Source organism: Impatiens glandulifera, chromosome 1 (assembly GCF_907164915.1).
Source record: "Impatiens glandulifera chromosome 1, dImpGla2.1, whole genome shotgun sequence".
Classification (NCBI taxonomy): domain Eukaryota; kingdom Viridiplantae; phylum Streptophyta; class Magnoliopsida; order Ericales; family Balsaminaceae; genus Impatiens; species Impatiens glandulifera.
In genome coordinates, this window is record NC_061862.1 from 161690385 (window position 1) to 161707534 (window position 17150).

General features: G+C 29.6%; 1 protein-coding gene and 1 long non-coding RNA gene across 3 annotated transcripts; both read left to right on the forward strand.

Moving 5' to 3' along the window:
• Nucleotides 1–604: 604 nt before the first annotated feature.
• On the forward strand, nucleotides 605–6626 carry LOC124914020 (probable LRR receptor-like serine/threonine-protein kinase At1g05700). Its single transcript, XM_047454480.1, has 12 exons — nucleotides 605–701; nucleotides 794–1343; nucleotides 1647–2104; nucleotides 2208–2346; nucleotides 2486–2557; nucleotides 4705–4776; nucleotides 4860–5110; nucleotides 5224–5447; nucleotides 5530–5659; nucleotides 5730–5792; nucleotides 5910–6099; nucleotides 6197–6626. Exons 1-12 carry the CDS (start codon nucleotides 605–607, stop codon nucleotides 6609–6611), a joined length of 2661 nt encoding a protein of 886 aa, XP_047310436.1. The 3' UTR covers nucleotides 6612–6626.
• A 2568-nt stretch (nucleotides 6627–9194) lies between these two features.
• On the forward strand, nucleotides 9195–11910 carry LOC124918725. Of its 2 annotated transcripts, XR_007097508.1 has the most exons (5): nucleotides 9200–9625; nucleotides 9800–9918; nucleotides 10011–10127; nucleotides 11496–11553; nucleotides 11657–11910. It is a non-coding gene; the product is annotated as an uncharacterized LOC124918725 (long non-coding RNA). The 2 variants fall into 2 exon arrangements; XR_007097507.1 differs by having other exon boundaries at nucleotides 9195–9918.
• Nucleotides 11911–17150: the final 5240 nt, after the last annotated feature.

The following is a 17150-nucleotide window of genomic DNA, read 5'->3' on the forward strand; positions in this document are numbered from 1 at the left end:
TGGTTATTACAAATGAATGAAATAATGTTAAGCGAGATGTGTGCCTAGAAATGATGTTAAGCGTGATGTTAAAAGTAATGATAATATAATTAATATATTTATTTAATGATATTTAATAGTTACAACTTGTGATGTGTAATTTGATAAGTCACTTAAATTTTATTAATATATATTAATATTAATATATTCGGGTATCGGGTTTGGGTTTCCAACACTCCCCATCCCCGACCCCGAACCCGATCGGGTACTATTTTTCACTCCCCATCCCCGACCCCGGCCCCAAACCCAATTTAAAATACCCGAACCCGATCATCGGGTACCCACGGGTATCGGGTATACGGGTACCCATTGCCATCCCTAACCCCAACCCTACAATATTATTTTATACCCATGTGCCATATTGTTTTTAGGAATTAACAAAGCTGACATTTGATAGAGTGTTTTACAAGTTACTATTATATCTACAACTATATAGTCTACTCTAGGAGAATTACCAATTTACCCCTAATTAAGACTACATGGAAATTCCCTATATATATGGAGATGACAAACATTTATCAATAGCCTTGGTAAATCTTAAAGATGGATCACTAGCTAGTTATCCATGGCAATTAATAGTGTGATAAGATTGCATCTTCTTATTGTAATATTGTTGAAGCTCATTGAACTTCCTAATTTACATGCTCAGGATGATCAAGCAGGTTTGACAAATAAATTAATGATTATGTAGTTAATTTTTTTTTTTTATTGATGATCCTGCTTGTTGTCTGTTTGATTATTATATGTACTGCAGGATTCATAAGCTTAGATTGTGGGCGACCTAATGGTGGGTATACAGACAGGGATACAGGGTTGAGATATAATTCAGACAATGACTTCATAGACACTGGAGTAAGCCAAATAGTCGCCCCTGAATTAAAAGGAGAGACTTTGTATCAACAATATCTGTATCTTAGGAGCTTCCCAAATGGAACTAGAAACTGCTACACTTTGAACACTCCTCCTCAAGCGAAGGGAAAAACGTTCCTAGTAAGGGGGAGATTCTATTACGCAAACTACGATAACAAGCATTATCCCCCTATTTTCGATCTTCAGATCGGGGTTGACGTGTGGGGCACCGTTGAAATGTTCAACGAGGGTCAACCAGTAGACAAAGAGATCATGTATACACCAAAGTCAGATTTTATTCAAGTTTGTCTTATCAATACCAACTCTGGAATCCCTTTCATATCGGCTCTAGAGATAAGGCCTTTCAGTGATGATACCATTTACAAGTCGACAGATTATTCTCTCAAGTATCGTGGAAGGTGGGACTACGGTTCAACAAACGCTAACTGGTATAGGTACGTAATTATTAAGTAATTAACAATATTGAATAAAATAATAAGGCGAAGCCAGGATTTAAACTTTACCCGGACTAAACTTTTTTCAAAAATCTATCCGCTCATAATAAATAAACCAAGTTTATGTCGCTATTACCTTTTAGCGACCAAAAATTAACAATAATGACAGTAATATCTTGTCGTTATTGTCAAAATACATACAAAATATTTTTGGCAGCAGCCCGAGCAGCATTGTATATGGATCTGTCCATTATATTGTACTATACCATACCATAGTAAGATTTGGTTTTTATTATCGATCAGGTATAAAAACGACATCTATGACCGCATTTGGATTCCTGTGAACATAATAAACAATACTAGGCTCACAACCGAGTCTCCCATCGCACCTAATAAATACCAGCTCCCTCTCCTTGTCATGAATACGGCCAGCTCTCCCCAAAACCCAAACGATTCCTTGGTTGTTTCATGGGGCCCATTTAATATTAGTGATCAACTTTATGTTTACTTACACTTTGCCGAGCTCACTCCCTTGGCTTCGCGAGCATTTGACATTTATATCAACGGAAAGCTCGTTCAGACATCTTATTCTCCCAAGTATCTCCAGACAGAAACTATTGTGGTACCATTAATAGATGTTAGCTCAACTTATGTATTATCTCTAAATCGGACCAACAATTCTTTGCTACCTCCTCTCTTGAATGTCTTAGAGGCTCACTCAATCAAGAAAGCAAGCAATACTCAGACCACTGATACTGACGGTACTTGTGTAAATCATACATTTATCACATGAAATTCAATTCCCATTTAATTCGGATTAATTGTCTTACAAACTTATGCATGTTTATAAATATATATATATAGTTGGTGCTATTATGGGGATTAAGTCAACATACAAGGTGTTGAAAAACTGGCAAGGGGACCCTTGTGGTCCTAAACCATTTCTTTGGGATGGGATCGTGTGCAGTTACAAGAATCTCAATCCACCACAAATCATTTCCTTGTATGTCTTAGACTCTTATATATATATATATATATATATATATATATATATATATATACACTACTAATTCAAGTTAATTTGTTTCCATCCATAGATCTATATATATCTAATTAGATAAGTTAATATATAATTTGTGCAGGAACTTATCTTCAAGTGGGTTGACTGGGGAGATATCTCCTTTCATTATGAATCTCACGTCATTACAAACTTTGTATGTGCATCCTCTCGATATCTCAAAGTCATATCCCTCCGTTTTTATTCAAAACCTTATATATTATTTCTCAATTTAATAAAATTCATGAACCCACTCCTTCGTCATGCTTTCAAATCTAAAATTCTTTTAGGAGACTAGAGGGTATGTTTATTTCATGATTGTGGGTTTGAACTCCCACAACTCAAACTCAAAATCAATAGAACCAGGTTTTGATTTATGTTATTTAGGTTTCGTAAACCTATAATTGGCACTATAATTGGAGGTCAAAATTCTAATTCTTAAGAGTAAATATTTTAATATTAAGAATTGAAATTAAAATTACAATGAAATTCAATCTAATGGAATTTTATAATTCTAAATTTCACTATTTTTTTAAGTTGAAATTATAATTCTAAATTTTTTATTTTTATTTTAAAACAAAATAATTTATTATTTTATCATTTAAACACGATTAAAGTTACATGTTTAAAAGTTTTTAATCACTAATATATTTTTTAATTTAAAATATTAAAATATTGAACCAATAATTAATTTAATAAGTTAACATTAATATTGAATCATTATTTTATTTTTTAATTTATAAACTTAAAATATAGAATTTTATTTTTTTAATATATAAAATTAAATGAACTCATATATATATATATATATATATATATATATATATATATATATATATATTAAAATTTAAAAGAATATAATGACCATGGAGCTATTTGACTTTGTCAAACCAATATTTTAATAAATAATATATTAATATTATTTGTATTATATTTTTTTATATCAACCTAAGAATTGAGATTAAATTATAATTTAATTCTACAGTTTTTCCGTCATCGTATCAATATGAGTTATAATTTAATGTCACTGTAATTAAAATTGATCCTAATTTAAGTAGGAACATAATTATATTTATTTATTTTTTTAAATAATTCGCGTGTAAAGAGTATATATATCCTAATTAGTTTATATACTATATCATTCAAATATGAGTCTAGCACGATGAACAAAAACTAGTTAAATAGTTTGGTGGTCGACATAAATGATAAATAAGGCAAATTTGTGAGAGAGCAATTAAAGATAACTAAAAACTAAACAAAAAGAAGCAAGTTAACACTAATCTATACATATATAATAATGCTTAATTTTTAAAGTGTCCGGATTGCCGGGTCGAGAGCTGTGGTTAATTTGAATACTTGGGTCGGATTGTGAGTTGACCCGCCTTTAAATTTAAAACGGTTAAAAATAAAATTAAAAACGCTAGAAGTATGTTTCGAACTTGCAACCTAACAAAACAAGTACAACTCTTTAATCAACTAGGCTACAAAGACTTTATATTTTAAATTCAACACCAAATTTGATAACGCGAACGTTTTAATATTAATATTAGTTCAACTTTTTAACTAACTAATCTATATATATATAATGATGCTTAATTTTTAAAGTGTCCTGGGTCGAGAGTTGTGGTTAATTTGGATACTTGGGTCGGATTGTGGGTTGACCCACCTTTAAATTTAAAACGGTTAAAATTTAAATAAAAAATGTTAGAGGTATGTTTCGAACTTGCAACCTAATAAAACAAGTATAACTTTTTAACCAACTAGGCTACAAAGACTTTATATTTAAAATTCAACACCAAATTTGATAAACGCGGGACGTTTTAATATTAATATAAGTTCAACTTTTTAACTAACTAATCTATATATATATAATGATCCTTAATTTTTAAAGTGTCCGGATTGCTGGGTCGAGAGTTGTGGTTAATTTGGATACTTTGGTCGGATTGTGGGTTGACCCGCCTTTAAATTTAAAACGGTTTAAAATAAAATTAAAAATGCTAGAGGTATGTTTCGAACTTGCAACCTAACAAAAACAAATACAATTCTTTAACCAACTAGGCTACTAAAACTTTACATTTTAAATTCAACACCCATAAACTTAAAACGGTTAAAAATAAAATTAAAAATGTTATCCGTAATTTTTTTTACGATTTTTTATATTATTAATCGTGCAAATGCACGGGCTAAATGCTAGTTCCTCTAATTTCTCAATCCATCTCTAGGTGTACCATTTGTGACTTTTCCTTTTTCTTGTAATAAAGTTTTTCTCGCGAGCTTCACAATTACTTATTTTAATCTTTTCAGGGATTTGTCGAACAATAATCTATCTGGGAATGTTTCAGATTTTCTACCTCAATTTGGTTTGTTGCGCATCTTGTAAGTGTTGCAATCAGCGGTTTTCTAAATTTTATTTGAAAAAATATTTGCGTTGATAGTAAATTGTTGGCCACCTCTTGTAGAAATTTGAGTGGAAACAACTTTACATGTCCAATGCCACAATCACTCCAAGGAAAGATAAGTGATTATTGCAATGTAAATTCAACATTAATAACAACACCAACACCAAGCAAGGCTGGTCATAATTATACTATTATTGCAATAGTTGCTTCTGTTGGCGGGTTCATATTTCTTATAGTTGCTGTTTCAATTCTCCTGTATTGCATTTGCATTAAAAGGAAAACAAACCAGACAACAACAAAAACAACAACTGGTAATTAAGATTTCAAAACTCACACATATATACCTGCCTTGCCTATTTGTATATATATATACATTGGACTAATTTGTTGAACTGTTTTTAATACACAATTCCTATATATACAGTGCAAAGCCCGAGGATTAGCTTTAACAAAGGCAGTTCTAAATTTCAGATTAAGAATTGTCAATTTAGTTACTCTGAGATTTTGAATATCACAAACAACTTCCAGACGTTTCTGGGCAAAGGAGGCTTTGGAACAGTCTATCTTGGCTATGTCGGAAACACCACGGTTGCTGTTAAAATGCTTTCTGAGTCATCCACACAAAGTTACAAGGAATTTCAAGCCGAGGTAATATATTCTTTTCATGTTTTGAAAACCACATCCTTCCTTCCTTCTTTAACTCATTCATTCAATTTTATTTATTATCTAGGCTAAGTTCTTGGTGAGTGTTAATCATAAGAATTTGACTTCTGTCCTCGGCTATTGCGACCAAGATGATAAAATGGGACTTGTCTACGAGTTCATGGAAAAAGGAAATCTAGAAACTCATTTATCAGGTAAATAATAAATTAAATGGACCATCTTCTATATGTATTTGATCAATTAATAATAATTCAGTGAATGATACAGAGAGAAGCTCACAAATATTGAGTTGGGAGGAAAGACTTCGAATAGCAGTCGATGCAGCACAAGGTCTACCAAATTTCAATTTAATTAATTACTCATTTTATCAATTTTACGCCTAATATGCTGTATTATAACTCTTAAAAGTATTTATTCTAACTAATTTTGTTATATATACTTAATTAGGATTGGAGTATTTGCACAACGGCTGTAAGCCAATGATAATCCACAGAGATATTAAGTCTTCCAATATCTTACTAAACGAGAAATTTGAAGCAAAGCTGGCTGATTATGGGTTATCGAAGACAATCCCCGTAGAAGGAAACAATTATATCTCCACGGTTGTTGTTGGCACTCCTGGTTACGTTGATCCTGAGTAAGTTAATTGATATGTAGCCAGTATCAATCTTTAATTTATTCATTGTTATAAGTTTCCATCTTGATTTTGATTGCTTTGAATGAGGTGTCTCTAGGTACTATGTTACAAATAGGGTGACAGAAAAGAGCGATGTTTATGGTTTTGGAATCGTCCTCTTGGAGATAGTGACGGGGAAGTCCGCAGTGTCAAGGAGGCAAGGCGACACCCATATAATTCAATGGGTGGGTGGAATGATATCAACAGCGGATGCTAATCAGATTGCTGATAATAGGCTAAGGGGAGATTTTGACACAAATTGTTTATGGAAACTTGTGGAATTGGCAATGGCTTGTGTTTCGCGAGAATCGGTGAGGAGGCCAAACATGACTCAAGTTGTGATGGAGCTAAAGGAGTGTTTGGCAAGCGAGATAGCTCGTCACGACACAAGATCAATGGGTTCGGTTAGTGGCGGTTTTATGTCAATGGGGCTAGTGAGTAATGGGCAGCTAACGGGTCCTCTTGCAAGGTAAAAAATAAAGAAAGAAAAGGAGATGATGATAACAAAACATATATAGAATGTGGTATATATATAATATATATATATATATATATATATATATTGTGACTTCTACTTGTGGAATGTTGAGGGTACTTCTAGTTCTGGAATAATAATAATAGGAATAATAAGAAGAAGAATAAAAGGGCGTTGAGTGTTTGATATTTGGTAAGAGATGCAAGTTATATAAGGTATATATACTATGTTGTTTGGTTTGATGTGTATTTAAAAACGTGTTAGATGTGCCAAAATGTGTAAAACGTGCCAAAAATGTGTTAAACGTGTTAAACATTTGAAAAACATGTTAAACGTGTTAAACATGTCAAAAACGTGTTAAATTTATCAAAACGTGTGAAAAACATGTTAAATGTATTAAAAATGTCAAAAACGTGTTAAATGTTTCAAAAACGTGTTAAATGTGTAAAACGTGTTAAACATGCCAAAAACGTGTTTAACGTGCCAAAAATGTGAAAAACGTGTTAAACATGTTAAACATATCAAAAACGTGCCAAAAACGTTAAAAATGTAAAAACGTGTTAAACTTGTCAAAACGTGTGAAAAACATGTTAAACGTATTAAAAATGTCAAAAACGTATTAAACATACAAAAAAACGTGAAAAACATGTTAAACGTGTGAAAATGTGTTTTAAGTGTGAAAACGTGTTAAACATGTCAAAAACGTGTTAAATATGTCAAAAACGTGTTAAACGTGTCAAAAACGTGAAAACATATTTAAGAAATTAACATTTTGAACCGATATTTTATTTTACAAACATAGAAATTGAAATTGAATTACATTTCTATCATTTTTTCAAACATAGGAATTAGAATTGAATTACAATTCTATATTTTTTCCAAACATAGGAATTGAATTGTAATTCAATAGAATTCAAATTTCAATGTCAATTCCAATTCCAATTCCAATTCCAATTCCAATTCCAATTTCAATTTCAATTCTAATTCTAATTCCAATTCCAATTCCAATTCTAATTCCTCCTCATCTTAGTACTTTATAAAATATATATATCACAATTTTCACAACAATATTCATATATTGATTCTCCTTCCTAACAAACAAATTATGTCTAAAAGTAGTGATTTGTGATTTGTTTTGTGTCCTGGTTTTATTATTTGGCAATTGTTGCTGGTCTTGTTCAGCAAATAAATGATGATGGTTAGATTAATTTATAATTAATTTAATAGTTATTGGACCTTTAATATAATATTTATAGTGTTGGACAGGGCTATTATCTAATAAATTTAAATTAAAGTAATTAAATACAGTATTAATGAGGTTTATGGAATAGGTAGGTTTTAGAATAAATGCGTAATAACCAAAATGTTATTTAAATATCTATAAGAGGTTAATTTATAAATAACCAAAATATAAAAAAGATGGTTATGATCCACAATCTACACAGAGCTACACTAGATCAGGCTCATTGGACTTAATACCTGTCGATTGGTATTAGTAGGGTTACGGCGGCATTCAGTATGTAAAAAAATATCTCTTGTCTCCATCAACAAAGAGGATTCACATAGTGAGAAATTCCAAAGTGAGGTTAAGGGTTGTGCTAGATTGGAAGATCCATCAACCGAAATTCATCCCAATGACAATTAAGAACAATGGAAGTTAAATGTATGTTCCGCTTCTAGTAATTGAATTGATCTATCATCTCAAATTTCTTGTTTATCATTTTATGACTATTTAAAGTGTATATAAAATATTATTATATTTGATTTATAAAATAAAACCATTGACATCTTTATAAGACTACCTAAATCTTCAAGGCACTAATCGTTGATATTGTTAAAGACTTGAAACTGATACATGATTTGGAGGAGGTGAAGTTGAATATTACTAAAGACGGGGTTTACCCAACAAAGTTCAGGTGGGAAAAACTTTGGGCCAAGGCTGGGGTTTACCCTTTAATTTTAAATAACAAATCATCACAAAAATAATTACTTTTAAAAATAAAGAATATAATTATTTTTTTTATGAAAAATATTACTACAAATTACATCATTAATATCTTTTTCGGGTAAATAAGGAATATAAGACTTATCTATAAAACATTATTAGTTGATTGAGGAATTCCGAGAAGTATTTGTGACGAAAATTTACTGACGAATAAAGTCGGTCAAAAAATTTTGACGATCTTACTTACATCATTTGTGACAAAAATAATAAACGTCAGAAAAAGTATGAAAATAGGAAAAAAAATGTAGAAAACAATTAAGCAAATTTAGCGACGCTCATATCCATCGTTTTTGTGGACACTAAATACATGACACAAATTCCACGGAAATATTCCGAAAGTATTTTTGATATATTTTTCGACGAATTTAGATTTCAACATATTTTTGACAAAATTTGCGAATATTTTTCGACAAATTCGAATGTCGTCAGAATTTATTTTTGTTTTTGACAGATATTTTGACGGATTTTGTTATTAAAATTTCCTTAGGAAGTTCCGTGACAAATTTATTAGCCTAATATTTTGTAAGGATCATAATCATTAGACCGTTCCTAGTCGGTTTTGCAATCATCGACTCCATCATCACCAAGTTATCTCTAAATCTCAATCGATAAATATACAAGACTCTTATCTTTGACTTTTTCAGCTTGATTGCTCCTTTGATTAATAGTCATGTATGTATATCTGATAACTGCCAGATGAATTTCATCTATGCGTTAATTTTATTATAAATTTTCGTCTTCTTTCTTCCTCTCTCTCCATTCCGGAAGCCGGGAACCTCTTCTCGGCGGACTTCTACTTCGAGGCTGGCAACAAAGGAAAGTTATGCTTTGCTGCGATTGACTAATCGAAGTTCCTATTCAAGAAGTAAGAAAAACTTTTACCGTTCTTCGTAACCGTCAATTACTGAGAAACCCATAAGAAGAGGACGATGATCAACTGTAATAATTGTAAGGTCTTCTCGTCGGCTACATCTATGATGACGGTCCTCTTCTAATCGGCGGATTTGGTAAGTTTGGTTTAGGCCAGAGTCAGGTCATTCTTAGGTCACCGAGGTATCGATTAAAGATTAAATCTCTTAATATTTCATCTGAAACTTGAGACAAAATTTGAAATCATATTTGGAGGACTGATATAGAGAATGTGCATATGAATATAAAAGCTACACCTACTGATTTGATAGGTGAGCCTGTAAAGAAGTTGCATACTGCTCGGAGTTGAAATGATCAAGTTTGTACTGATTTTTGGCTGTGATGTCGAGATGCCATTGATGCAATTTGTTATCGTGTCAATCTTATTCAGGTTAGTTTTTCTTAAGTTATCGATCAGGTTAGTTTTTATGTTGAAATTGAATAGGATGATTGTTAAATTAGTATTTTATTTGTGATCTACAGGTTGAATTAGTAAAGTTTGCTGTTGCAAACAGTGATATTATAGTTCCTGGTTACACTCATTTGCAAAGGGCACAACCTGTTTTACTACCTCATCTTCTTTTATCCTATGTTAAACAAGTTTCTTTAAATTCCTTTTTGAATAGTTTGTTAATTTTGTTTCTCTAGAATCGTATGTCTTAATGGCTTGAAATTTGATGCTTGAGCTTCTCATGTCATTTGCTTTAAACTTGTACCTTTTTTTTTTATAATTGCAGGTTTAGTATGAATGATTTTTAAGCTTGTTTTGGCTATTCAAAGTACACTTTCTTCTGCAACAAGCATGAGTTGATCAAACTTGTTCATCCTTCATCAAATAAAATACTGGTGTAAACATATTGTTTAGAGAATTAAGAATTTTGGTTTTCAATGAAATGCTTCAAACTACATATTATTAAAAGTATTTAGAACTGATTCGACTACTCGATAAGAATAGAGGGAGATTTTGGAATAATTTTCTCAATGATATATCTTTAAAAGAGTAAACACTCATATGAACATATACATAAGTAAAGAAGTAACATTGATGAGAGTGCAACAATTTAACTTGTGCTACATGCTAAAGATAACTTGTGAGACTTGGTTAGATATTGATATTTCCACACTCCCCTCAATATAGGAAGTAGATTTATGCCCATATAAGAGATTACCCAAATGTGACTTGTTTTCTTTTGGATTTATTCCTGTTAATAATGAAAAATAAGACTTGTTTGGTTTTGAATGTTCTTAGGCAACATACTACAAAGAACAACATAGTCATTCTTGAATCTGTTTGGTTTCAGCACGGAACAAAAAGCAATAGAAAAGACATGTATTAGTTGGATTTGTTTGTACGGAGAATAAACTATTGGAACCCTCATCCAATGGGGGGGGCAACAAAAAACGTGTATTCTACATGTATAATAATAATCAAAGAATCCTAAGCTGGGACCAAGATTAGAATCTACATTTATTGAGAATAGTAGGAATCTAATATAAGATGAGAAATGAATTGCCTAAGCTTGAGGGAAGAAGACCAGAGAATATTCTACATGTATAATAATAATCAAACAACATCTAACTAATTATATATATATATATTCTTTAACTAATAGGCTTTTGGTCAAGCCCCATTGAGGCCTAGCTCAGTTACAACTTGTCTTTGATTGGGTAAACACATGTATATCAAGTTAATTTGCGGTAGATGTTAATAGTTAACTTGTAGAACTTGCCTTAATTTGGCGTATCTCAATTAGATCACCCCAGCAACCCCAGTACCTTTTTTCATGGATTTTGCTACAAAATGTCCTATGGTTTATTTGACTACTGAATTATTGTTTCCAGATTTTCCCTCTATTTCATTTGTGTCTAGCCTTCACTTTTTTAAAATCATACTGTCGTCTTTAGGTATCTCTCTGTTTCCACGAATTCTACTCATGTTTAATGTATAAATGTATTTGTGGATTTCAGAGGATTTCAAGAAATGACCGAAAAGATCTAGATCAATACTGATTGCATAAGTCGCAAGGTTCTTTCTTCTTAATCTTATCAAACTCTCTTGGTCATTATGGGCTGACAACTTCATATTAAGCTATATTGTTTGTAAAATTCCATTTCGATTTATGATGCAGATTGGCGATCTTAAGAACTGTTCATATGTTGAGGTAATTAATCATTTCTTCTATCTTGATGTATTTCACTGCCATCCATCCTTAGAGAATTACTTCATGATGTGAATGTGATGAACTTAGCCATCAATATCCAATATTGTTCAGATTTGCTGGTATTTTATTGAATCTTGGAAGCAATTTATGATTAATGGAAGAGTTGATGTTATTGATAAGTCATGTTTAGACTTGATGAAGCTTCGGTTAAAATTCTTCTTAGTTATAAGTGACTAATTAATAAAGATGTTAGAATGAATGATTTGTTGATAGCCTTGTTTCCTTGTTCTTTGAATCGACACAATAGTATTTAGGCCAGGTCTTCCATCAATCATTAAGTGAATAAGATCTTTCTTCCATAATAGACCATTATGATAGGCCTATTGATCTATTCTGTCAGTTAGTTCTTGAACCTAAGGTCTTAAAATTGTTGTAGTGTTACAAAATTTCCTCATTTTGATTGATATTGTATTTAGAAGTTCACATTTTGTTTTTGTTTTTCACATGCAGGTTGATTATCTGAATTTGAAGATCAGTAAAATGATACATTCACATTTCACATAATGAGTGAAGATAAACATTAAACTTCAGACAACATTAATCCATAATCTATTATGGAGTATAGAGTTTGAGATTTTGTTTAAGTGAAAGAAATGTTTTTTTCTTAGTAAATTTAAACTTAATATTTTTAAGAAATAGTTATTATTTGTTTTATTTTTTATTATTAAAATTTTAATTTATATAGTTGAGATAGTCTTTTATATTTGATGAGATGATTTTCAAATAGGTAAAATTATGAGAAATAATTAGTAAAATAATTTTTTTTTAAATATAATACTTTTTGACAGATATTTCTACATAAACGTCATGAATTTTCCGACGGATATTTCTACATAAATATCATGATTTTTTCGATGGATATTCTTACGAAAAATTTCAAATAAACAAACAAAATTATATGTCGGAAATAGTGTCAGAAATATTCGTCACAAATTTCGCAGGTAAAAATATCATGGAAAAACCGTCACAAATATTCCTGACAGATTATATATTCGTCGAAAAATTTACTGACGACTGAAATACCGACATTTATTATTTAAATGGAAAATCTGTCACTAATTATATATTCTCGTCAGAAATTTTGTAGGAATTATACGTCGCAAATGCTCTGTTTTCTTGTAGTGATGGGTACCCTATACTTGATACCCGTGGGTACCCGATAGTCAAGTTCGGATATGTTAAATCGGGTCGGGCATGGATAGGGAAAAAAAGTACACGATCGAGGTCGGAGATAGGGAGTGCGCGAAACCCAAACTTGATATTTGTTTATATTATTAATAAAAATAAATATTTTATTATGAATTAATGTGACTTTTCAAATATCTCATGACAAACATTTTTTTTAATAGATCATTTATTATATTCTTATCCAAATTATACTTCAATTTTATTTTTTAATATTCCTAAAAAAAATATTCTCTCTTTATTATTCTTCAATTCTCCATCTTTAACTTGTTTTTAAATAACAAAATGATACTTTTTTATATATTTTTCATCTTCATTCTTTATTTTTTTTTTCAAACTTTATTCAAACATTTTTTTTTAACTCTAAAATGAAGTTATTATTTTCTTCAACATCTACAACAACATAAATATGTAAGTAAAGTAAGTAATGTTTTTGTTTATCTTTCCAACATTTTGATTTACTAATTTTAAAATGATTTATTATTTAATAAAGTTATGTTTTTTCAACTTATATAATCTTATAAAAAATTAATCGAGTAATGGGATACTCGTTGGGAAATTGGTATCTGGCAAATCGAAAATGGAGATATAAAAAGAGATACTCGTCTAATCGGATAGTAAAATAATCGGGTTCGGGGATGGGTACTTAACTACCTGACAGGTATGGTACGGGTACAGTACCACGGAGTACCCGTGGTCTCTAAATTATCTATATGATTCTAATAGTTTCATTTTGCTTTTGCTAACATTGTAATTAGATAATGAGATATAAAAAATGATTTGCATAAATTTATTCTTGAAATAATATATATAGGTAGCGTTTGTTATACTGTATTAGTTATATAGGTATTAATTGTAAGAGGTATAAGTTATAAAGGGTATTAAGAGGTATAAGTTATATATGTTATTTGTATTTGGTTGAAAGTATAAGAGGGTTATAAATTGTATAGATTTAATGATTTTGTGTTTGGTGGGTAGTATAAAAATGTTGTATAAAATGTAAAAGACAATTTTGCCCTTTATATTTATATAAATTTAATTTAATTGTTAAATTAATATTTACTTAATTTTTTTTATTATTTCTTTTCATTAATGTATTTTTTATTATTACTTGTAATTTGTAAACAATTTTTTTTTTTGTTATGTTATAAAATGTTGTTAAAAAAAAGGAGATCTTTGTTCATATTAAATAATAAGACTTTGATTCTCACTTCCAGTTTTTGTATTTCTATATTCATTGGGAAATTTTATACTCTTTTATCGAATTTAAAAAACAAGTTTCTTATCATGGTATTAAATTATGACTTTAGTAATAAGTAATTTTTTTACCTCATTTAAAAATATACTAGTTGTTAAAGAAAATGATTCAAAACCAAACAACTTACACTGCTCACATAATTAATTAATAAGATAATAATATAATTATATAGATTCTGACAAATATAATTACCAAAATTATAATTAAAATAACATATATGTTTAAGGGAAAAAAATAATCAAAATAGAAAGATAAATATGAAAATATGACTTTTAAAGAAAAAATACATAATCAAATTTAAAGGTAAATATGTAAATATATTTTTTATACATGTTTATAACTGGTTTTACTAGGTACAAGATAGTACCTAGTTTAAAGTATAAATTATATCACTTTTAAATATTGTTTATACAAAATAATAAACCAAACAACTAACTAAATTTACTATTAGTATTATAATCCTATATATACAGTTTATTACTGCATAACAAACACGGCCATATAGTATAGTGCAGTATATTCTCTCAGAATAAATATTTTTATAAAAAAGTTTGTTGAAGATTATGTGGAATATAAAAAATTAATTGAGAAATACGTGGAATGTCGTGTAAAATAAAAAATATAAAAATAAAATATTCTTAATCACCCAAATAAGTCAAGTTAATAAAATATTAATTAATTTGATAACTAAAACTATTAATTTTGAATTATAAAAAAATAGTGCATGCATAGGCAATCAAAATCTAGTTAATAAAATATTAATTGACTCAATCAGGTAACTAAAACTATTTATTTTAAGTGTTAAAGTTTATGGTTTAGATAATAAGAATTTATTAACTTTATAAATCCCTAAATTTGATTTGTATAATTAGTTGGTTGGTAAGTATATAGGTTTTTTAATTATTTAAACAAATCTATATATATATATAAAATGATGCTTAATTTTTAAAGTGTCCGGATTGTCAGGTCGAGAGCTGTGATTAATTTGGATATATGTGAGAGTAAATGGATACTTGGGTCGGATTGTGGGTTGACCCGCCCATAAACTTAAAACGGTTAAAAAAAAATTAAAAATGATATAGGTATGGTTCGAACTTGCAACCTAACAAAACAAGTATAATTTTTTAACCAACTAGACTAATAACACTTTATATTTTAAATTCAACTCAAATTTTGATAAACGCGTGACATTTTAACAATATAAGTTTAACTTTTTAACTAACTAATCTATATATATATATATAATGATGCTTATTTTTTACAGTGTCCGGATTGCCGGGTCGAGAGCTGTGATTAATTTAAATATATGTGAGAGTAAATGGATACTTGGGTCGGATTGTGGGTTGACCCGCCCATAAACTTAAAACGGTTAAAAATAAAATTAAAAATGCTATAAGTATGGTTCAAACTTGTAACCTAATAAAATAAGTACAACATTTTAACCAACTAAGCTAATAACACTTTATATTTAAAATTCAACCCAAATTTTGATAAACACCGTGACATTTTAACAATATAAGTTCAACTTTTTAACTAATTAATTTATATATATATATAATGATACTTAATTTTTAAAGTGTCCGGATTGCCGGGTCGAGAACTGTGGTTAATTTGGATATATGTGAGAGTAAATGGATACTTGGGTCGGATTGTGGGTTGACCCGCACATAAACTTAAAACGGTTAAAAATAAAATTAAAAATGCTATAGGTATGGTTCGAACTTGCAACCTAACAAAACAAGTACTACATTTTAACCAACTAGGCTAATAACACTTTATATTTTGAATTCAATCCAAAATTTGATAAACACGTGACATTTTAACCATATAAGTTCAGCTTTTTAACTAACTAATCTATATATATATAATGATGCTTAATTTTTAAAATGTCCGAATTGCCGGGTCGAGAACTGTGGTTAATTTGGATATATGTGAGAGTAAATTGATACTTGGGTCGGATTGTGGGTTGACCCGCCCATAAAAAATTTATCAAAATATTTTTTTTCACGGTTTTTTATATTATTACTCGTGCAAATGCACGGGATACATGCTAGATTTTTATAATGTTTATTAAAATATTAATATATAATAATTAAAAAATATATATATATATATATTTTAAAATATATAATATAAATAAAAATATGATAGTTTATTTTTTTTTCAAATTCCCATAAACAATATTAATACGGGAAATTTGACGGAATGACCCTAAAAATGCATTTAGATGGGTCGGTGACCAGTTCATAACCACTTTAAAATAGTTTGAAATAGTTTGAAGAAATTATTGTCGCGTAACGGGAATGGCAGTATCGTCTCGCGATGGAAAAAATTCTGGTTGGTCTATAATTGCATTACTTTAATGGTGCCGTCGCGAGACGATCTTTCCATTCACGTTATGATCTTGCTCTTCGCGTCTCTTTCCCTATTTTTTTGTCTTCTTCCCTTTTTTACAAATATATATATATTTTAAAATATATAATATAAATAAAAATATGATAGTTTATTTTTTTTCAAATTCCCATAAACAATATTAATAAGAGAAATTTGACGGAATGACCCTAAAAATGCATTTAGATGGGTCGGTGACCAGTTCATAACCACTTTAAAATAGTTTGAAGAAATTATTGTCGTGTAACGGGAATGGTAGGATCGTCTCGCGATGGAAAAAATTCTGGTCGGTCTATAATTGCATTACTTTAATGGTGCCGTCGCGAGACGATCTTGCCATTCACGTTATGATCTTGCTCTTCGCGTCTCTTTCCCTATTACTTTGTCTTCTTCCATTATTTATAAATTTTTTCATCGCGAGACGATTCTTCCATTTACGTTACACGACATAGTAATTTCATCAAAATATTTTGAAGTGGTAACCGTCTAATTAATTTTATACACCAGACGGTTTGTAGGTGATTTATTCAAATTTCTCAATAAGAAATGCTATTTTTTATTTTATAT